Source organism: Ambystoma mexicanum, chromosome 1p (assembly GCF_040938575.1).
Source record: "Ambystoma mexicanum isolate Mex_15411 chromosome 1p, UKY_AmexF1_1, whole genome shotgun sequence".
Classification (NCBI taxonomy): domain Eukaryota; kingdom Metazoa; phylum Chordata; class Amphibia; order Caudata; family Ambystomatidae; genus Ambystoma; species Ambystoma mexicanum.
In genome coordinates, this window is record NC_090921.1 from 555,406,620 (window position 1) to 555,427,879 (window position 21,260).

The window sequence follows — 21,260 nt, forward strand, 5'->3', positions numbered from 1 at the left end:
CCTTAAATCAGTGTTCATTTCCTTCCACAACGCTGGTTCCTCGGTCACAAGGGATGTACTATTAAGGCTAATTTCCTTAGAGAAAGCGTATCTAATTGATGCGAGGTTGAGGACCTTAGAATTCCAGGTGGAATGTACTGCATGAACTGACGGGAGAAGTATCAGGGCTTTGTGTGTTGGGTGCATCTCATGTGGGATCCATTTTAGAAAGTGTAAAGCTGATGATACATGGTCAGAGGCCGGAGAATAGTCCAGCTGCTAGCTTTTTCACTGATTACATTTGTTTTAGAACGTACTCTGAGAGAGCCAGGTACGTCATCTTGCAACATGTCTAACCTGTAAAGGCCAAATGTATTACACTTAAGACAATGCAGATTTGAAAATAATCGCCAGAATGTTGAACTGTATTTGCCAGAATGGCGAGTGCATCGGTTGATTGGCAAGTTGAAGGCGATATACAGTCTAGGATTGGTTTCTATTTTAATATGGGTTTTTTTCAGGATTAAAATAGGGTTTGTTTGTCATCATCCACTTTGACATTGAAGAGAGGCCTACTGGCATTTTCTTATTTCGGTTTATGTCAGATTGGGTCTCAAATACTAGCTGGATATCGTCAGCACGGAGCTGAAAATACTGTGTCTACTCACTGATTATTTCTACCATTGAACCCATGGATATATTAAATATCCCGCCTAAGATCAAAGAGACCTCGGAGACTCCATATTCCAGGTGTAATGCGGCTGCTGTGAACTCTTTCCTTTTTGGTGTGAACCTGTTGCTAACCACCTATCCTTTTCTAGTCACTTCGTTAGGCTGCTTGCATCTATCTACTTTTGGTTTGTACACTGTCCCTTCTCACTTTCATTCTTATTGTATATCATGATGGCCCTAATAAGTGTCAATGAAGATTCAAAAGGTGATAATAGGATGAATGGAAGGATGTTTGGGTGTATATGAGGAATGGGTAAGTGATAGATGAAGGGTGGGAGAGAGAGGGAGAGGAGACAGGGAAGAAATAGGAAGGGAAGAAGAATATGAAAGATTTTGTCAAATTGTCATTTTCTATTTACCACTCCATTTAGGGAAACAAATCTCAAATTTCGCCAGGCTCCGATGGTTACACACGTTGCACTGAGTCCACCTGCGGAGGAACTGACAAGATTTAATGGTGAGTTTAACCTCAGGGAAGTCATCACCAGCTGTGTATGGAATGCTTCAGCAAACGTGTTGCAGAGGGACTCTGGATCAATGGTAATTCCCTTTCATGGCTTCACATTTCCGAGGACGTTTTGCAACATATGCACAGGCACACCGTTGGGAATACCATGGGATTCGCTTGGTAAAATTAAACATTCCCCAATCAAATGCACTCTCCTGCCCACCCCAAACTCACCAACTACATATGTTGTTCTTTATTCCGCTCCTTACATCTACACTAACATGAAATCACCCTTTTCCCTATTTCAAATGCTGTTTGAGAACTCCTTTGGCATTGCGCAGGATTTCCACTGTAATTACTCACATTGAGCAAAAAGAAATAAATGGCAGATTTTCATATGTGAAAAGCTACACTGTTGCAATGCACCATGGGAGATACATAAAGATTTTATGGCCCAGGCACTCCCTCGTCTGACAATTCTATTTTTAAACCCGCGGATGGATTAACACCAAAACCAAAAAAAGGAATATCTGTAACACTTAGTACCCAACTTGTTTCTTATTTAGTTAAAATATGTCTTTGTGGCAAAATGAATGGGAGAAGGCTGAAAACAGCTTTCTGTTTTTTTTTTAATAACTTTTGGACCATTGAACGAGTTGTCCATGAATTGCTTAGCTAAAAGGGGCCCATGCCAGACACTGTGTTTGGAAAATGTAATCCAAATCTGTCCAGCAAGTCAAAAGTTATTAGCAATAACATTTTGGAAAATGTCAGTGCAAATAAAACTTATCCTAACCATAGGGTGGTGAAATACATATATATAATATGCCTTAGCATCACCGCAGGGCATAGTTAAGGTTAAGACAAAGTCTCTATGGTGTTTCAGAAAATCTCTTTTCTCAATACCTTGAATGAAAAAATCTGAAATTCTTCCACAGTAATATTTCGACGCAGCCACTTGCGCATGTAAAATTCCAGAATTGTACATTTACGGCTTCAGAGTTTAAAGCATATTTAGTTTGATTGCATTTTGAAAAGCTTTTAGCATGGATTTTTCAATATAGCCCAAAAATATTTTTTCAACCCTGAAAATCTCTAAATTGGCTACTGAAATGTTTACATTATTTTGCAAGCACCTAGATTACATCTGGAATTGGTGTACTGAACAAAAATGTGAACATCGACTTGGATGTTTCTATACATGACGGAGGCTCAGAACGTGCATATTTCATATGAACTGTACAGAGAACATATGACTTTTACAGTTCGTAGATTGCACAATTAATAGTTTGCACAATGCACAATTAACATCTCCTAAAACTCTCATCAATGGCAAGTCTCAGTTGACCTTGATGTCAATTTTAAGGTGATGGAATAAATGTACACTTTTCATACGAACTGTACACAGAGGGTATAAGTTTTACAGTTCAAACATTGCACAATTAGCATGTAAATCTCATATCAAAGGCAAGTGACAGTTTTCAAGTGATGCAATAAATGTACACCTTTCAAACAAAAAGTAACACTTTGCATATGAATATGTACATTGTCAGAGGCATACAATGCATGAGAGAATGAAGGTAGAGTTCATATTAAAACCCCACTTGTACATTTGTGCTATTACTATTGTGTATATTTACATTAATAACGTGCTCCTACAAAATGCACACCTAATACACGTGTGCTTACTGCACATAACATATAGATATACAAGTGCTCTCACATGCACCTAGGACAAATGCACCTAGGACACATGCACCTACGATGCATGCTCCTAGTACACACACTCTTACGACAAAAACATACTGCACAATGTTACAGCACACATTGTAATGATACACACTCTGACGACACATGCTCCTATGACATGCGCTGCTATAACATGTGCTCCCAACAATATACACTCTTGTAATACATTTTCTGATGACAAGCACACCTTTTACACGTGTGTCTACTACACGTAACATGTGGATGTATGACACTTGCTCTTATGACACATGTTCCGACCCCACATACTCTTATGATGCACACTTACCGCACACTCTTATGACACAGATTCCGATAAGTGCTCCTACAAAATGTGCTCTTCTGACAGCTTATACACCCGCTCCTACTACACGCCCATATGCTCCTATGACACATGCTCTTACAACATATGCTCCTGCAACACATGCTCCTATGACGCACATTCTTACAACACATACACCTTCCATACAGGCGCCTACAGCATGCGCTGCAATCACGTATGCAGACCGCATGCATTTTACAGTTGGTACAGGACAAAATGAACAACTCCTGAAAACTCACATCAAAGGCAAGTCATGAGAACTGTACACAAAGTGTATGAGGTTTACTGTTCATACATTACACAATCAACATTGCCTAAAAACTCACATGAAAGGGAAGTCACAGCTGACTTTGATATCAGTTTTAAAGTGATAGAATAAATGTTTTTTTTTTCATACGAACTGTACACACAGAGTATGGGTTTTACAGTTCATACATTACACAATTAACATCTAAAAAGTAACATCAAATGCAAGTGACAGCTAACTTTGATGTCAGTTTTAACGTGATGGAATAAATTACACTTTTCGTTCAAAGATGTTCACTTTAGGAGGCATACAATGCATGAGCAGAATGGAGGTACATTTTATATTTGAAACCCGACATGTGCATTTGTGATATTAACATTGTGTATACAATAATGTTTCAAATGTTACACATCAATATTTAAAAACACAAATGTATCTTTGTCAGAGTTCTAGCCCAGCGGTCAAAATTTGATGCTTAGACTGCAGACTAATCAATTACCTCTTTTGGTCATCCAGGGAGCATACACCAAGATGCTGTTTGAACAAAGGGAGTGTCGCATTTGTAAAATACCTCAAATGATAGTGACTGTGAAACACGTCTTTACAGAATGTATACAACTGGGAGCAGCCTATATGTGTACATTTGGTTAATATGTGCATGAGTACGACACTATGAAAACAATGGAATTTTGGGACTATGATCTCAATTCTGAGTCAAAGAGCCTACATATTGCATTTTATCGGTTGTAGCACATTATTCCTAAATTTCTTTCTTAAATTATAGAGGACATTGACAGGAAGCTATTACTAATGTCTAGACATGTTTTCAAGTGTTATGTTACATTTTATTTACTCTTAATTCTTTTAGAGTTCAGTTCCATTTTTGTGTCGGTATTTGTAATTTGTAACCGAGGTTCTAAGATGATTGGAATGATGTTCTTTTTAGTAATGAATTGGAAATGGAGTTCTTTACTGATTACTCAATCACTTTATGTATTCATGAAATAATATTGTACATATAGATTGATGTTTCTGTAGAGGTTCTTTTAGAACCAAAGACAAATAAATAAATAAATAAATAAATAAATAAATAGAAAACATACACTGAACAAGTAAAAAACATGTCATATGATAAATTAATGCAAATTGTAGATGGTAACAATAGCAGCACAAATGTAATACACATTAAAAACATAAATTAATAAAAACAGTTGAATTTCAAGAGTGTTGATGCATTAAATAGGAACAAATTAATTTTCCCGTTACTAACTCTATTTTGCTATACTATAGTTTGTTCAGGGCTCACTAAGCATGGCTTTTCGACCGCAGCCACTGTGCTTGTTGGACAAATATGTTTCTTCAGGGCCCACTAGCCATGGCAAAAGGCCATGACAAGTGGCCACATGTTGCACCAATATGTTTCTTAAGGCCAACAAGCAATGGCCAAAGGCTGTGGCCACTGTACATATTTTGCCAATAAATCCCTTTGGGACCCAATAGCCATGGCTGAACTATACATGTTGCATCAGTAAGTATCTTTGGGGGCCAGTAGCCATGGTCTTTGGCCACGGGCACTGTACACGTTGCACCAATATATTACTTTGGGCTCCACTCGCCATGGCCTTTCGGCTGTGGCTACAGTACTTATTACACCAATATTCTTTTACCAGGACTCACTGCCCCTGACTAACAGATGTGATTGCTACAGGTGTAAAAAATTCCACTCCCTCTTTTCAACTCCTGTGGTTGTATAGCGGTGTGCCAATTTTCATGGTAATGGAAAACATGCTAGAAAAGTCTTCCCTGTCCTCACAGGCACTTACCATGTGTCCCCCACCTCTTTTCTTGGTCTCCCCACTACCCGCAATTGCTATTTTCCCTGCCTGACCATCTCCCATTACCCCCTATTACATTTCGTTTTGTGTGATGCTGTTTCTTTTCCTAGCACGTCTTGCAGCATTGACGTGGTAATGTCGCTCGATTCCCAGGTATTCCCTTGATAAGCCAGGATTTGGCTGTGTGTAACTGGCTCCCCAAATCACCCCCAGCTCCCCAAATTCACATGGTGTCCTGTTGCCCCCTAACCATATCTATCCTGATGTTATCACATCCTTTTGCTTCCTGCAAATAGCATTTTGAGCACTTTTCATTTTTGCTTTGACCAGTATCACGTGAATTGCTTACATCCAACACAAAACAAGGCACCTGTTCCATTCTGAAAAGCCACTCAGCCTCTCTGCTGCAAATGCTCCATGGGAGATATATAAAAGCTTTTAGAAAGCAGGGTGCACCCTACTTCTCCATCGAATATTTTAAAAACTACTGGACAGATTTGGCCCTAAACAGCAAAGGAAAGATCTTCAACGCTTTGTGCCCAAGTTGTTTCTTATTTGATTAAATTTCGTCCATTAGTTTCTCTATGGGAAATGAGTGAAACAAGCCCGAAAAACAGCATTTCTTTGTTTTGTTTAATAGCTTTTTCGATACTCTTTAACACATTTATTACCATTACCATTTGTGGGGAGTAACCAACTTTTATGTTTTGAAAAAGTTCATTGATATCCATCCAGTGGGTCAAACGTTATTAGCAATATAATTTTGGGAAAAGTCTATGTACACAAGCATCACTTAACTATAGGGCATATTTACATTCATCTACATTGCTATAATGTTGGTCTAATGTTGGATATGTTTAATTCATTGCACCAGTTCATTTCCTAGAGGCCATTTTTTCTTCTTTAAGATCATCATAGAACAAATACTTTAATGAGGCTGCTATGGAATTTTGCATTTTCCCCCAAATATAACAAGCCACATCTTCTCTCTTTATTTAAACCCTATAGATCCCCAATTCAGATAAATAATGTTCACCCTTGCTAATTGTCAGAAAAGGAATAACTTATTAATGCATTACTTTGGTTGGTTTATCCATTCAATTTTACATTTATTAAGGCTCGAATCCTATACAATAGGATATAGGCTATCTTTATGTCATGTAGATTTATCATTGGTATGGTACAACCCATAGTATTTCATGATGTCCTTAATCACAAATAAAATCTTTATAGGACATTTTGATGAGGCCTCAAATATAAGTTCATATAGAATTTGAGTTCTAAATAGTTATATTCCAGAACACCACCTCTATGTTTTGCTTTTTTTTTAACAATTACATTTTCATAAATGTGTTTGGCATTAAACATCATGATTGCTGATATTTATAGTATTTATTTCATTGGCGGTTTCAATGTATTATTTCCAGAAAAATCTCATTCATATCATCCATATATAAATTGAACACGACTGAGCATACTAGGCATGCTTGTTTTAATGCACTCAATTCTATTTTATTCAGTTGAAATATTGTTTTGAGAGCATCAAGCACAGGCCAACAATTTGTATGCACTTTAATGAACACTGCAAGCAAGAACCCAGGAATTCCACATGTGGCTAACTTTTGCCATGATAAATGTCTATCAACTCGATCAAAGGAATTAATTAAGTCAATAAAACAACAATAAAGCAGAGATTGGTTTCCCAGGCATATATTTAAGAACCAGCTGATTGGAGACTAACACATTATTGATTGTAGTCACATTCTTAATTAAACTAGTTTGGTTAACCAGAATGACTACCTTTTTTCTACCCATTCTACCAAAGTCCCTAAAATATGCTTTAAAAATAGTTGGACATAAGTATTCTGTAATGGTCGCATGCTATAATTCTTTGCATCCATTCAATCCTTATATTTAAATATGGAGTCCCTGACGTTAACTTTCCAATAAAACTGAGATCATTTTTTGAATTAATATTTGAATTAAATACTGGAGTCATAATATGTGTCCAAAACTCTGTTCTTTTTTTCAAGCAAGTCTATTGAAATGTTCTCACTGCCCTTGATCCTTTCATCCATTTTATATAACTATTTAACTCTTGTTCGTATATATTAAAAGGTATCCACTAGTCCTATCCCTATGCAGTGAGCCCTCTTGTGCCTTATATACATTTAATAAACAAGATGCCCTTTGTTCACATGATACATCAGATGTGATTAGCTTATACAATGTTACCAACCCATATTTAATATGTTTGGGCCCGTATGATGTTCTGCTTGTATCAGTTTGACCTGCTTCACTTAGGAAATGGCAAATAAACAAGATTTTTAGTAAAAAGGTTGCTCCAGTACTTACTAAGAGCACAATCAAACCAATTGTGACTATACTTCAATGTACCAAATGTCAAGATACCATGTCCTGGCACTTTCAAGAAGGCCGCAGCTTTCCTTCACTACCACGGGCATATTAGAGTTCAGCAAATGTCTACTAATTCTTGCACGCCACTGTAACTTCAGAACACCCTCGGGCGCTTTCGGAAATTATACTGTGTACCCTAACTGACCATAACCTTAATGTACCTCTTACCAGTCTGCTCCACTTGACTTGAGAAGGATATTGGGAATTGCCTTAATTTCCTTTCCTAGCAAGCAACCTGACCTATCCTGGCATGAGCACTGCTGATTGAATTCCATGTACCTCTCAGATCCCTCCGTCTGCAGCATTCGGTGCGCTTGAATACTGGAGATTCTGGATGGTCTTACCTCGTTTATGGAATGATCTGCTGATTGGAATGATCATGCCAAATCCCTTTTCTTTTCTTTATAAAGCTTTAAAGACTTTTTCTTTTACTGAATTGCATGTCCTTCGGATTCATTACTGTTTTTCCATATATACTGTGTGCCTAGTTGCAGTTTATTCTGCTGAGTTTGCACAGCATATATAACTCAAACCAAATCAAATGACAGATCTGTACATAGGATGCCAAAGCCCTCCAATCCATAAAGAGTGGTGTCACAGAGGGGCATTGTATCAAGGGCATCTGCACCGAATATTGGATGTATATGGATATTGTCCATTACATCAGCCATTGCCATACGATCTTATAGCAACTTGACATTTGACCTAAATATCCTTTGAAACAGTGTTTGCCTGTAAAATGAGTTGTGTTTGTGATCCAGGTAAAGTTCTTTGCGAGCCTCCCAACAGCCATATGCACACGTTCATTGGAACCCTTGAGTGGAGAGGGGAAAAGTACCCCCTGGATAATGAGAAGATGCTCCTGCGTGGGTGCAGAATACGGAACACTGATACCTGCTTCGGGCTGGTGGTTTATGCAGGTAGGTGTCCTTTATTTCACCGGCTCCTTTAGTTTCACAGATGCTTGTGAAATGGCCATATAAGCTTCTAGTCTTGGTAATTTATGAGTGGCTGAGTGCTTTTAACTTTTAAAAATATAGGCTGCGCAGCAACTGTTTCACGCCAGTGGGCTCAGTGAAGAAAAGTGGGCATAAGCAACCAGAGAATGGCCAACAATGGACTGTATCAACTTCATTTGGTGGCTTCTAACTTGCAGCAAGAAACCTGCGCAGTAAAAAACCAGCACCATACTATAACGTGACATGCTGAAGAAGTGCATTAATGGCCATGTAGTAGCTCCTGCTTCACACCACACCCATGATTAGGATAAATCATTATGGTAAAAATGTATGGATGTGAATGTGTTACTTTCTATGTCAGTCATGTGATTGCCTTGGGAAAGCTGGAAACTCCAATATACATAAAGTACAACATTATTTCCTCCCAGAAGAAGGTGCAGAGAGGTCAAGAATCAATTGATCAAGAAAGGTTGAGAACTGCAATGTAAGGAGGTCATCAATCTTTTCCCATGGAATGCTGAGTACTAGGGTGTCCTCACAGAGAAGAAGGTCTCCAGCAGAGACTATGGATGGAGACAGAGGGGCCATACGTTCAGCTTGCCTGAAAGTGATTTTGTGTGAAGCAGTTGAATTTGAGCAGCCTTTGGAACGAACGAGAGAGAGAGAGAAAGAGAGGGAGGGAGAGCATTCTATGTTGCTATGTCAAAGTCAGTGCTCTGACCCTGTCCCAAGTCAAGGAGGATTCTACATCTTTTTGGTCTGCAGCCCAGGAAAGCCAGTATGCCTGGGCATTGTCAGAGCTGTGATCTACCTGGAGGTGGTGGTAGAGGGTTGGATCTGCAGAGCCCATCCTTCAAACCTATAGCCATACCCAGACCTGAAGCTCTAGAAGTGTGTCTCTTGTCCTTTACTTTTTGCCGTACCCGCTCTCCAGTCTGGGTAAGGTTTAGTTCCTGGTGGCAAATAATCCATTGGAGGATACGAGCTTATCAGCAGGGTAATAAGCCATTTTGTAAATAATAATTGATAGATGGTGGGGCCTGTTTTGCACTTCCCAACTGAATAAATGCCATTCGGAATTTTGTCGATAGAATTGAGAATTCCATTACACGAAACATAATTTAACACTCAAGCTCGTTGTCCACCACACATCGCTTTTGGTCCACAACTTTCAAAAGCTACAATTTAGGGGTATATTCATTTCACAAAATTCATCATCTTAAGAATGTTCCACTATTTGCGTTGTAGAGTTCATGTAGCAATGTACTATAATGTATCACCTGCATCTAACCTAGCACCTACCAATGAGACATGTTCTTCTTATACTATAAGCTTTATGCATTTACTAAACAGTTTCAGGCTCTGGATTATCTATAAATCTGGACAATCATGGGTTTCCTTTTTGACTTATGTCCTTTTACCAGGATATTGATTAACCCTCACCATGTTTCAGCCCTCATCTCTAATCACTCTGGGACATCGGTCAGCATACTAATTGGGCAAAGCATTTTTATCGAAACTATTGTGACCAGGTGCAAATCAACTCTTCGTTAGCATTTCACTCCCGACACCCTCTGATTCCAGTGTGTCTTGAAAGCAAAAAGCCAGAAACCAACATACATTCTATTAGTCAGTGTCATCCTCGTGACACACCGCATGATAACTGCTGCATCACAAATCAAACATATTGCCTTCATTCTCCTGAGAGGACCTTTCTTTGATTGCTAAGAACACATCTTTGGTCCAGCATCTATTTATTAAAGGGACCTATTGCAGTGTACACTAAATTAATGAATGGCATGGCAGTGAGATCACATTTTCCCCCACTCTTGTGTGCACATGCGTTGCTTTTGCTTGCTTATCTCTCCCCTAGGCAATAGATGGAGGGTATCTGCTTTTGCGCTTGAGCCTTTGCAAAGTCTATTTGACTCTTTTATCTTCGCCTTATCCCTGTGTCTTGGCTTGTCTATATCTGTGGACAAGTATAGTGGAGAACACAAATTACTCTCCAGAAATGTGTTAATATATCTGTCTGTCTGCGTCTCTTCTACCTTGGTAGGTTTCTAGTACGATCTCTGGATTGACGGCATTGTTGCATCTCTGCACATATGCTGTGGTCACCTCTCTCTGGAGTTGCTCTTCTCTTTTCACAGCAGCATGCGTGACCTGAGCTTCATGATGTCATTGCAGGTCACGTGTGGATTGCCAGGCATCCCCATGACTCTTGGGAAAGGTCGTTTTGCACGTTGAGCCTTGTTCTACTTTTATAGAAAAGAGCATTATACTGTTGAGAGTACATAATGCAGTCCTTTACAGTCCCCCTGGACCAGTAGAATAACTGTGTCATGTTCCATTGCTCCTACTTGGTTGACTATAGGGGCAGTGCTTTAGGAATATTATCCAACCACAAGACCTAATGGTCTGTGTTATGTTGCATTTGATGTGCTTTTCTCCCACCTTCGTATTACTTTATGCAATTCTACAATTTCCAAACAGACACAAGGATGCATGTTCAACACGCATGCCCCTGTAAACCCCTTAAAGAGGTATTTGAAAATATTCCGACTGAATTAACTAAAATGTACTTCTTCATGTGCTCGCAAAATTCCTGTTCTGGTGATTGGTGTTGGAGCAAAAGAACGTGGGCATTCACAAGTTTTAATATAATCGGCCCTGGGTATCTTAAGGGTTTCTGAAAGATTTACCCGAGTAGGTACCACGCAATGCCCCATTAGTAATGCTGCTGACAAAGTACCCAGGTGTGTGAGTCGTCCGCGGAGGAATTTATTTGTGTTTTACAGGTTTGATTGGAAAAACTGTGAGAATTTTGTCTCTGAAAGTTGTTTGTATTTTAGTGGACACCTTTTGTCTGCCATCATGGAAATGTTAGCCCCCCAACACACACACAGACACTCACACACACTCCTATTGGTCACCCACTCCTTTCCATTCTTGTGGTTTATGTTACTATTTCCTTCCAAAATATGATTTTGTTACCAGTGGCAATTCCTTATGTGTACAGGAATTTTGCTCGTTTTTCTTTATTCCCAAAGTCCTTTAAATATTTTGAACTTAACAGCAGTGTTGTGACAACGGCTGTGAAGCCACAGGAATGTGACATGTATCACTCCCCAACCCCTCAAAGAATTAAATAATACAGGTTAGCGGCACTCAGTTTAGGTAAAGCGCTATGTCGACTAATACAAACCGGAAAAAGCAGACTCTACAACCTGTCTAAAGCTAGTACCACGCCACTACCTTCTATTAGCAAGAGGAGTAAACAACAGCCCACATTGAGAAGGGGAGTCAGGGCTGGATTATGTAGATTAACCCCCACAAGAGCACAGCTCACGCCAAGAGGAACCCAGCCTCCTACACTACTATTACCATCACCATAAAATACCAGCAGGCCACAAGAATTCCGGCAGCCCTGTGCACTTTTAAGAGTGTCTGTGGTTCCTCACAGCTTTCCTGTTTATAGAACCTGGTCGTTCTGGGACCAATGAGAATGTGGAAGGGTGTGTGTTATGTTGCTCCTTTGGGCATCACTTAAATACACATTGCAGGAAGGTCTGAAAGCCTCTGCTTAAGCACCAGAGAGCCAATTTCTGGTTTTAAGCAGGCTCAACTGTACCAGTACCACCTCCAGTTTAGCAGGAAGGAATCCAATATGTTTATCTGGTAAGTAGTCCCCACAACTGATACGAACTCTTGAGCACACATCAACGCCACCTTGCACCCACAATATGACTTAATGTAATACCATCATTACACTTGTAATGGCCTCCATGAAAGTTCTGCCAATCAAAGAAGGTAAACTCTAGCTCCTTCATTTTCTTACATGTTCATCTGTTCAAAACACTAAAACTATACATAATTTATATAATTTCTTGTTTATAATGCACTTAATACCCAGAGGTTTCTAAGCGCGGACAAGGGGATCGAACCTGTGTTGCTGCGCTTCATCTTGCTTCCAAGGCGAGCGCGTTGCCCCTCAGCTATCCTCCCGAGGTTTATGGCTAACACCAGTTATCTTGCCTTTCAATGTCATAGGTCTAGTCATTCTCATATGCAACCTAACAAGGGGATCCCTTAAGCCTTCATTGACTTTACACTGTGAACCTCATCTTTCTCACAGAAACTGTAATAACCGGTCCTATTGCTTGCCTGGTGCTTGACTGCACCATGGGGCCCAAAGCTGCCCGCCTGCAACAATGACCCTTTCATTCCTCCTCATCTGCTGACTCTGGCACTCATCGCCACTCCTTTTCATCTGCTGCCTTACTCCCCTGACTCTTGTTCAAGCCACCCTTGGAACTGCCTGTTCCTGCCTAGACTCTCCTGTTGGTGATCTATCCCGCTGGAAATGCCTGCTCCTGCCTAAGGCTTTCTTGTTGGACATCCATCTGCCACATTCGGCTGCTAGGCCATCTGTTGGGTCATTTTGTGCCTGTACAGTCTCTCCTTCTATCCTTCTACTCCCCTCTCCACCATCTCTAGGGCTCTCAACATCTCTCCCATCTACTCTAACTGCTATTCAATCATCTATCCTCCCTCTCTCGTGAAGAATGGAAGAAAAAAGTTCAAAAAAGATCTCCTGTTCTCTAATCGTGGCTTACCTATCACAGACACCAATGTCTGCGCTACTTCCAGACAGATTGTCACTGCTATCCTTTTTTCTGTCCCCTCTTCAGACCTATGGACTCCTCATCTGATCTCCACTCTCTCCCCTTTCTCTCCCTCACCCATTAACGGTGGCACTAGATGGGAAGTACTCTTGGCTCACTTCTCATCCTCTAGGTGCTTCATTCATGTTTATCACAATGGCACTATCATGACTCAGGTTCCTCAACCCATTCTCCTCCACTTTGCCCTGTGCCTGCCATCTCTAATCAACTTCCTTCCCACTGCTGCCATCCCTCCTTCCTCTCTCTCTGCACCTCCTCCTCCCCCACCAATTGGCATACCGCCCCCATGTAGCCCACCTCGAAAAGCTTTCAAAGGTGGTTACCGGCTTCACTTAGCCATGTGTAATGCTTGCTCTGCTATCAAACATTCTTCTGACATCTGCCTCCTTATTGGAAATGTTGATGTTGACGTCCTCGCTCTCACCGAGACGTGGTTCAGTGCCAGCTCAGCCATTGTTTTTGACTCCCTCCTCCCTGATGGCTACAAGATCGTCTCCGAGCCTCGTCCCAACCAATCTGGTGGTAGAGTAGCCCTGATTTTCCCTGTGCGGGTCCCTTCTTCCCTGATACCCAGCCAGCACTACTCCTCATTTGAAAGCCTGGTCTGCAAGCTTAGCATCTCTCCTACCTGTTGTCTTATCCTTGCCACCATCTACAGGCCCACTGGCCCTCGTTCTCCTTTCATATCAGAATGGGCCAATTTCTCCTCCTCTCTCCTGTCTTCGACCTCTAAACTACTCCTCCTGTGTGACTTCAGCATCCACCTTGACTCTACAGTCACTGCCTCCACTTTTTTCCATGACCTCTGCGGCTCTCTCTCCCTCACTATTCTCCCTTCCAGCACTATCCTCTTTGCTGGAGAAACTCTCGATTCCTTCATACATGCAGATCTTCTGCTCTGTAACCCTCTCTCCACCCTGCTTTCCTGGTCTGACCACTACCTCCTTTCCTCCCACCTGGGACCTCTCAGCCCCTGACCGAGCCTCCTCCAGCACTGCCAGCCTCCTTCGCGGTCATCCCTCCAATGAATCGAGTGTCAGTTGCTACATCTGCCTCTATTTCTTCCCTCCTCCTCCCCACAATGACTCACCCACTGCCTCTGTTCTCAACAATCTTCCTCTCGCTGTCACTTACACTCTCGACATTCTTGCCCCTGTCATGTGGATCCACCTAAAGCCTATCACCAAGTGTAATAGTTGATATGACTCTGATCTAACTGCTCTGAAACTCAAGTGCAGAGCCGCTGAACGGAAGTGGCAGACCTCAAGCTCATCCTCTGATAAACTGGCCTGTTGCCTACTCCAAAGGCAATATTGTCTCTATATTTGCTCCAAGAAGAGGACTTACACCCAGGCCCGCAGCTCTGGATACTCTAACAACATGACTGAACTCTTCAAAATCTGCAAGGAACTAGGCAATCCATCCACAGTCTCTACCTCTCTTCTTCCTTCCCAGGCCCTCTGCACTGCACTAGCTACCCACTTCACTTCAAAAACTCAGGACATCCCGATTTCTCTGTCTTCCTTCCCTTGCCCCACTCTTACCCCTATCCTCCTGCCTCCCTTGGCCTTCCCCCTCCCCCATCCACTCTCTCCTCCTTCTCTCCTATCACGTTGGACAAGGTCACTAGAGTTGTCTGCTATATAAAGGCCTCATCCAAACAGCTCTCTCCCTGTTCTTCCTGAAGTATCAAGGACAATATCTGTTTCCATGCTCCAGCTCTCGCTGATTTTCACCCTCTTGCATCTGGGTCTTACCCTTCCACTCTCAAGCACTCCCTTGTGCACCCCCTCTTAAAAAGCCATGTGTTGACCCCTCGTGTCCGGCCAAATAGTGTCCTATCTCTACCACCCCCTTCCTTCGGAAACTCCTGGTGAAGATGGTCTTCCCCCAACTGACCCAACACACTGAGCTCGTTGGTTCTTGCATGACCATCAATCTGGATTCTGAGCATCTGGAGCCATGTAAAATGCTCCCCTTAACACTTATTTTCTGTGACCTTTCTTCCGCCTTTGACACGGTCAACCACTCCATCTTCATAAAGTGGCTCCATGATACTCTTGGTATCTCAGGCAAGGCACTGGATTGGTTGAACTCCTTCCTCACTGACCACCCCTCCCAGGTGATTCTTGGTTCCTTCTCCACCTCTCTCTCCACCTGTGGTGTCCCCCAGGGCTCTATCCTCTCGCCTTGGCTCTTTAACTTCTATCTTGCTCCTCTTGCTCACCTGATCTCTACCTTTTCCCCCACTTCTACTGTTATGCAGATGGCACACAACTCTTCTTCAGACTCCCTACTTCCTCTCTTCCCACTTCCTCTGTCATCCCTGATTGCCTGTCCGCTATCCAGAATTGGTGCACATCTAACGATCTCTGTCTCAATGCCAGCAAGACTGAGATCTTTCCCATCGGGACTCCTGTTCCCTGTTTCAATCTTCACTCTGGCCACCCTCTATGGGCTCCCCCCTCTCCTTCCTCTGAAACTATAAACCTCAGATTCATCTTCGACTCCTCTCTCTCTTTCATTCCTCACATCTTAGACATTGCCAAGAAGGCCCATTTTCAACTTCACCTCCTCAGAGGCATTCTCCCTTTCTTCACTTTCCCCAAGAAGCTCAATGTCTACAGATCTCTGGTGCTCTCCAGTCTGGACTACTGCAACAGCCTCTTCCTTAATCTTCCTTCTTCCACTCTCCACCCCTTCCAACTAATCCAGTACAGGGCTGCAAGACTTATCCTTGGCCTCAAGCCCAGGAACTGTATCTCTCCAGCCCTATAATCTCACCACTGGCTTCTGGTTGCTGGAAGGATCAAATTCAAATCGCTCTGCATCATCCATAAGGCTGTCTGGGGCCAGGGACCAAACTATCTGCACCTCGCTCTCACGAAATACTCTCCTTTAGATACCTCCATTTCTCCGACTCCAACTGTTTTGCTGGTCACACGCTTCTCTAAGCAGAGAGCTGGTGGCAGATCTCTTTCCTCAGCTGGCTCCTTCCTTTGGAACAGCTTCCCTCACTCTCTCCGTTTTGAACCGGATGTCCTCAAGATCCGCAAGCATCTCAAGACATTCCTCTTCTGTTTATTCCCTCTTTCCCTTCCGTGCTAATTCCCCACAGTGCTGGGATTGACAACCAGGTCCCTTGAGAGTCCTTGGCCTTCTGCCCAAATGCCAACAGCATCTGCCCCTACCCACCCCACCTTGCACTTGCTTTCGGGCCCACACTGGCTTGTGACGTTGTCTTAGATCTGCACTTATTTGATTGGTGGCAGACCTCCCTCTCGCCAGGGTGTCACTGCCTTTGCACTTAACTGTTGCCACCGCATTTGGCATTCAGGTTTTTTTTCCACTGGGAATCCTCCAACCCCCGTCCCCTCTCTTTCTCTGCACTTGCACGCTCTGAAAGTCACACGCCTCGTAGGACCGCTGTTGTCTTTTCTACTTTCATTGTCATTTTCATTCATTCTCATGTTATGTTCCTTTGTTTCCTTCCCTTTTGCTTTGTTGCACTTTTTTAAACACGATTCTAGCTGTATAAGCGCCTTATAAATGACCAATAAAATAAATAAATAAAATACATGCATTGAATGTATCTTTGACATATATGGCAAATGTGAATTTTATTTTTATGCAATTGCATGTCATTCACTGTGCATGTTTACCACATATAAAGAATAGCATGGCCCTCAACTGTAAGCAGTTGCTCTTGGAGTTGATAGACATTTACACTAGCGCATGTTCTTGTTCTGCCTTTAGTGTAGTGCCCCATAGAACAACGAGATGCCCAAAATGTTCAGCTCAGCTGTCACATAGTCAGAGATAACTTCATCCACATCACACCTGAATACTCTTCTTACATCGCCTTTATAATGTCACTATAATAGTGATGTGTGCTAATAATTCAGCAGTTGCGTGAAATGATAAATGCTAATTGCGTGAAATATTATTCTCTTTTTTTAATGTTTCTGTTCAGACTACAGTCTGCCAAAGGACCATTCACCCCACAGCACTTTGAAGCCATAACAATGGAAGTAAGGCACTATACACATATCAAGTTAGATAACATACCATTTAATCTGTTCACATGGCACTGTGTGTTAGAAAAATCTTTTCCAGTCTCTTCAGATAGGTTTGTTTGCAGCCCCCTCATTGTTTGGCCTCATCATTTTTTATAATACTTGGGAAGAATTCAATACCAAAAGCTGACCGAGGAGAACAAGTGTAACATTTTGACTACTCGATGCAAGCAGTAAGTCTGGTACATAAAACCTTCTAATACAGCCTCATTGCGAGTTTTGTGGAATTTCTTCAGAATTACCACCAAAATCAGTTACCATTACCACTACTTGGTCGGGCTGAGTTACCCGTTGATCATGAGTGGTAAGGATTTGTTAATTCCCCCTTTTGAATTCCTTGGGAACCATGTGGATTTTTCTTTTCGAATTTAACATGAGCAATAACTCCACGTGTTAACTGCACAGTTTCTTGGCTTTAAAGTGGAGGGCAATCTTCTACTTCAAGTCAATTTCGGGATTCAGTGGCAAAAAGATATCATTACATTACTGGCCAAAAATGTGATGGTAACGGGATTCCCACCATTTTTTAACGCACATCCAAACTTGTAATGAGGCGCAAGGTATGTTGTATTCTAGTCCTGAGCTTTCAAGACACAGTGGAGCCCCAGGTTTCAGAGAGTTAAAGTAACAAAACATTGATTTACACCTAATCAAAATATTATTGATGAAAATTCTTTGTGGAATTTGTGACGTGACAAATGTCAGAAAATGTTTGTAGAGATCAGGACAGCAACATGTTGGGTCATATTCAGGTTCCTAGTCAAAGGACCTGAGTCAAAGAAAGAATCCATGTGTTCAAGATTTGGAAATATTGGAGGTCGTTACAGAAACTAAAACTGTTTTGCAAATGCACAAACCTAAGAGTATAGGAAATTCCATCTACCAATAATAGTTATGTGCTTGGATTAGACACCCGTGCTTAGCGAGAGGATATCACTAGATGAATTGTACAATGTAAGAAGTGTAAAATGCATAGTGGGCAAATTGTTCTAAGAATAATCTCATGTATGCCATAGAGTCTCTTTTTTAAGTGATGTATTCTGTGCAATAAAGTAAAAACAAAGACACCTAGATTGTTATGTTTGAAAGCTGAGGACCAAAATAGCAGATAGACTATTAAGTTGCTGTAGGTTTTGAACATGTCTTGCAGAGGGGGTCGTGGTAGTTACATCAGGATGGGGGCAATATGGATCTATTTACACGTGCCTTCATCCAGCTAGCCAATGCACAGTGAGTGGGGCTGGGAAGTCCAGTGAGTTTAACGTTGCACGTTATTTGTGTGTTATTTGAGCTTCTATGGTGACATGGAAACTGGCCTTTTTGAAACCTTTGATTTCTGACGAGCACTAAAGACTGGATTTACTATCTGGTGCAAGGGACGGGATAATTCGATAATTCAATAGTATGGAAATAATCTGATTTGTTTTATTTATTGAATTGGCTATATGAGATAAATCTATCATGAACTTGAAAAAGAGTCACTACATTGGTAAATATGCCAGGAACCAATATCAGCGTCCTCTGATTGATCCTCCCTCCAACAATCATGATGCAAGGAATGCAAGCTTAGTGTGCTGGTACTGGCCAGCCCTCCGTGCTCCCCTGTGTTTGACTGTAGGCGCCTCTACCCTAAATGTGCTTCCCCACACTGCTACTCTAGTAGCTGCTGGGGCAGAGAGTGGCCCTGTGCTGTTGGGATGGGATGACCATGGTCCTGCTGCCAGCTTCTTTCATCTTTTCTAGGTCCCAGTGAGCATCATGTATCATTTCACAACACATCTCTCCAGTCCACCTTGCCTGCTCGCTCGATGACGACCTCTCCCTTTCTGCTGCCCACCCAACTTGTATACAGCCCCACCTTTCTTAATTCTTTGCCACACCGCTCTCATTTTCCCCACAAGCACCCATCTCCCACCACACGCTCAATCATGGCCACTGCATGGGTGTGGCCAGTAACGCTTAAGTGACAAAAAATGTGCTTACCAATTCATGCTGATATTTGTCAATTGACGCTGCACTCACATTCGTGGTGTTGTTTTCTGTGATCCATTGTTTACATATTTTGGAATGTAATTTGAACCAGGACGACACTGAAATTGGACCAAAGTTGTACTCAGGCTAACTAGAATTGTTTGAAGCATTGTTTTCCTACTTCTTTTCTAGGTGTTGACACTAAAATAATGAAAAACTCTGGGAAGGTCAAGACGAAGAAAACTAAACTTGACCTCATGATGAATAAGATTATATTCTCGGTAAGTGAATCTATGGCATTTAAATTATTCATGTCCTGGGAAATATATACAAACTGAGCACTGTCCCCTGTGCACTCCCCATGTGAGAACTGGACCAGTTCACCGATCTGAGGGACTTTAAAGGCATGTGATTTGCAATCAGTCGAGAGTGAGGTGAGGCAATGCCCACAGTGTGACTTACCTCAGTGAGATACATCTACAACAGCTAACTTTAAGTAAAGAAAATAAAATATATATATATATATATATATATATATATATATATATATATATATATATATTTTTTTTTTTTTTTTTTTTTTTTTTTATTTTTTTTTACTGGGCCTGCAGTAGCAGTTAAGTTGCTAAACCCATGGGAAGAGCACTTTTTGGGCATCTTATAACTTCGCTCCCCCTGGATGAATCCTCACCATACTTTGCAAAAAGAGTATGTGGCCCGCTCCAGTAATTTTCGCTAAAACGGGCTAAACGTAAGTAAAAAAAATTAGTGATATCTGTGTTTGGTCCGCAGACCCATTTCCCTGTGCGGTCTGCGGACTGTCATCTGATTGACCAATCGAGCAACGTGAATTCTGCGGACATCAGGCGTGCTCGCTGATTGGATGGAGAAAAACGTGAAATGCGTCCGTTTTCCTGAGATGGCCGCCATCTTGGATTTGCAGACTTTTGGCGGTGTCCGCGAACACCGCAGCAAAAAACAAATGCAACATTACACTTGTCAAACTCAACAATCTCTGGGGAAGTGGGAGGGATGAGGATGGGATGGGATATTGCCAAAATAAAGGTGGTTTGAATCCCCGAAAGATGTCCCAGGACAGTCCAGTGGTGTTCGCGGACACTTCAGCTGTCCTAGGACATCTGTGCCCATTTCTGCATTACAGGGTTGGTGAAAAGCAGTTTTTGGATGGCTTATAACTTTGGCGCCACTCAATAAAACTGCATGTAATTTTGGTATTTTATTCTAGACCTAATTTTGAATGGTTTTGCATAATTTTGTGGGAATCTGTCAAGAAGGGGCAAAGTTAGAGGGGAGGTCCCAAAATATTGTAAAAGCTTATAAATGTGGTGCCATTTGATGGATCTGCACAACAGTTGGCAAAACGGTTTTGGATCTATATATAAATGGTTTTGTAAAGTTGTGGATTCTGTCAAGAGGGGGCAAAATTAGAGGGGGGTACGAAAATAATGTAAAGGTTTATAAATGTGGTGCTATTTGACGAATCTACACAAAAGTTTGCAAAAGGATTTTAGATCAACATATACATGTTTTTCTAAAGTTTGGTGGTATTTTTTCAAGAGGGGCGAAATTAGAGGGGGGTCAGAACATTTTTAGATGGCTTATAACTTAGTTGCTATTTGACGAATGTGGACAAAGGTTTTGAGAAAGATTAAAGACCCAACCTTCAATATTTGTGTAATGACTGAATGCATTTTGTCAAGTGGGGGCTAAGTTGTCTGACTATTGTATGTACATACATTTTGACACTTTAAAAAAAAATAAAACATGGGCGGATTTCAAGCAAACTCGTTCAAGGAGCATTGGCAAGGACATTAAAGC

The 21,260-nt window shown here is 41.5% G+C and overlaps 1 protein-coding gene across 2 annotated transcripts in view; it reads left to right on the top strand.

Moving 5' to 3' along the window:
* LOC138575511 (phospholipid-transporting ATPase IK-like) overlaps nucleotides 1-21,260 on the top strand; it is a 550,807-nt gene that overhangs the window by 175,822 nt on the left and 353,725 nt on the right. For both annotated transcript variants that reach the window (XM_069649490.1, XM_069649489.1), the window contains exons 9-11: nucleotides 1,083-1,168; nucleotides 8,489-8,647; nucleotides 19,614-19,702. In XM_069649490.1, the coding sequence (XP_069505591.1) occupies nucleotides 1,083-1,168; nucleotides 8,489-8,647; nucleotides 19,614-19,702 (334 nt within the window). The remainder of the gene's footprint in view (nucleotides 1-1,082; nucleotides 1,169-8,488; nucleotides 8,648-19,613; nucleotides 19,703-21,260) is intronic.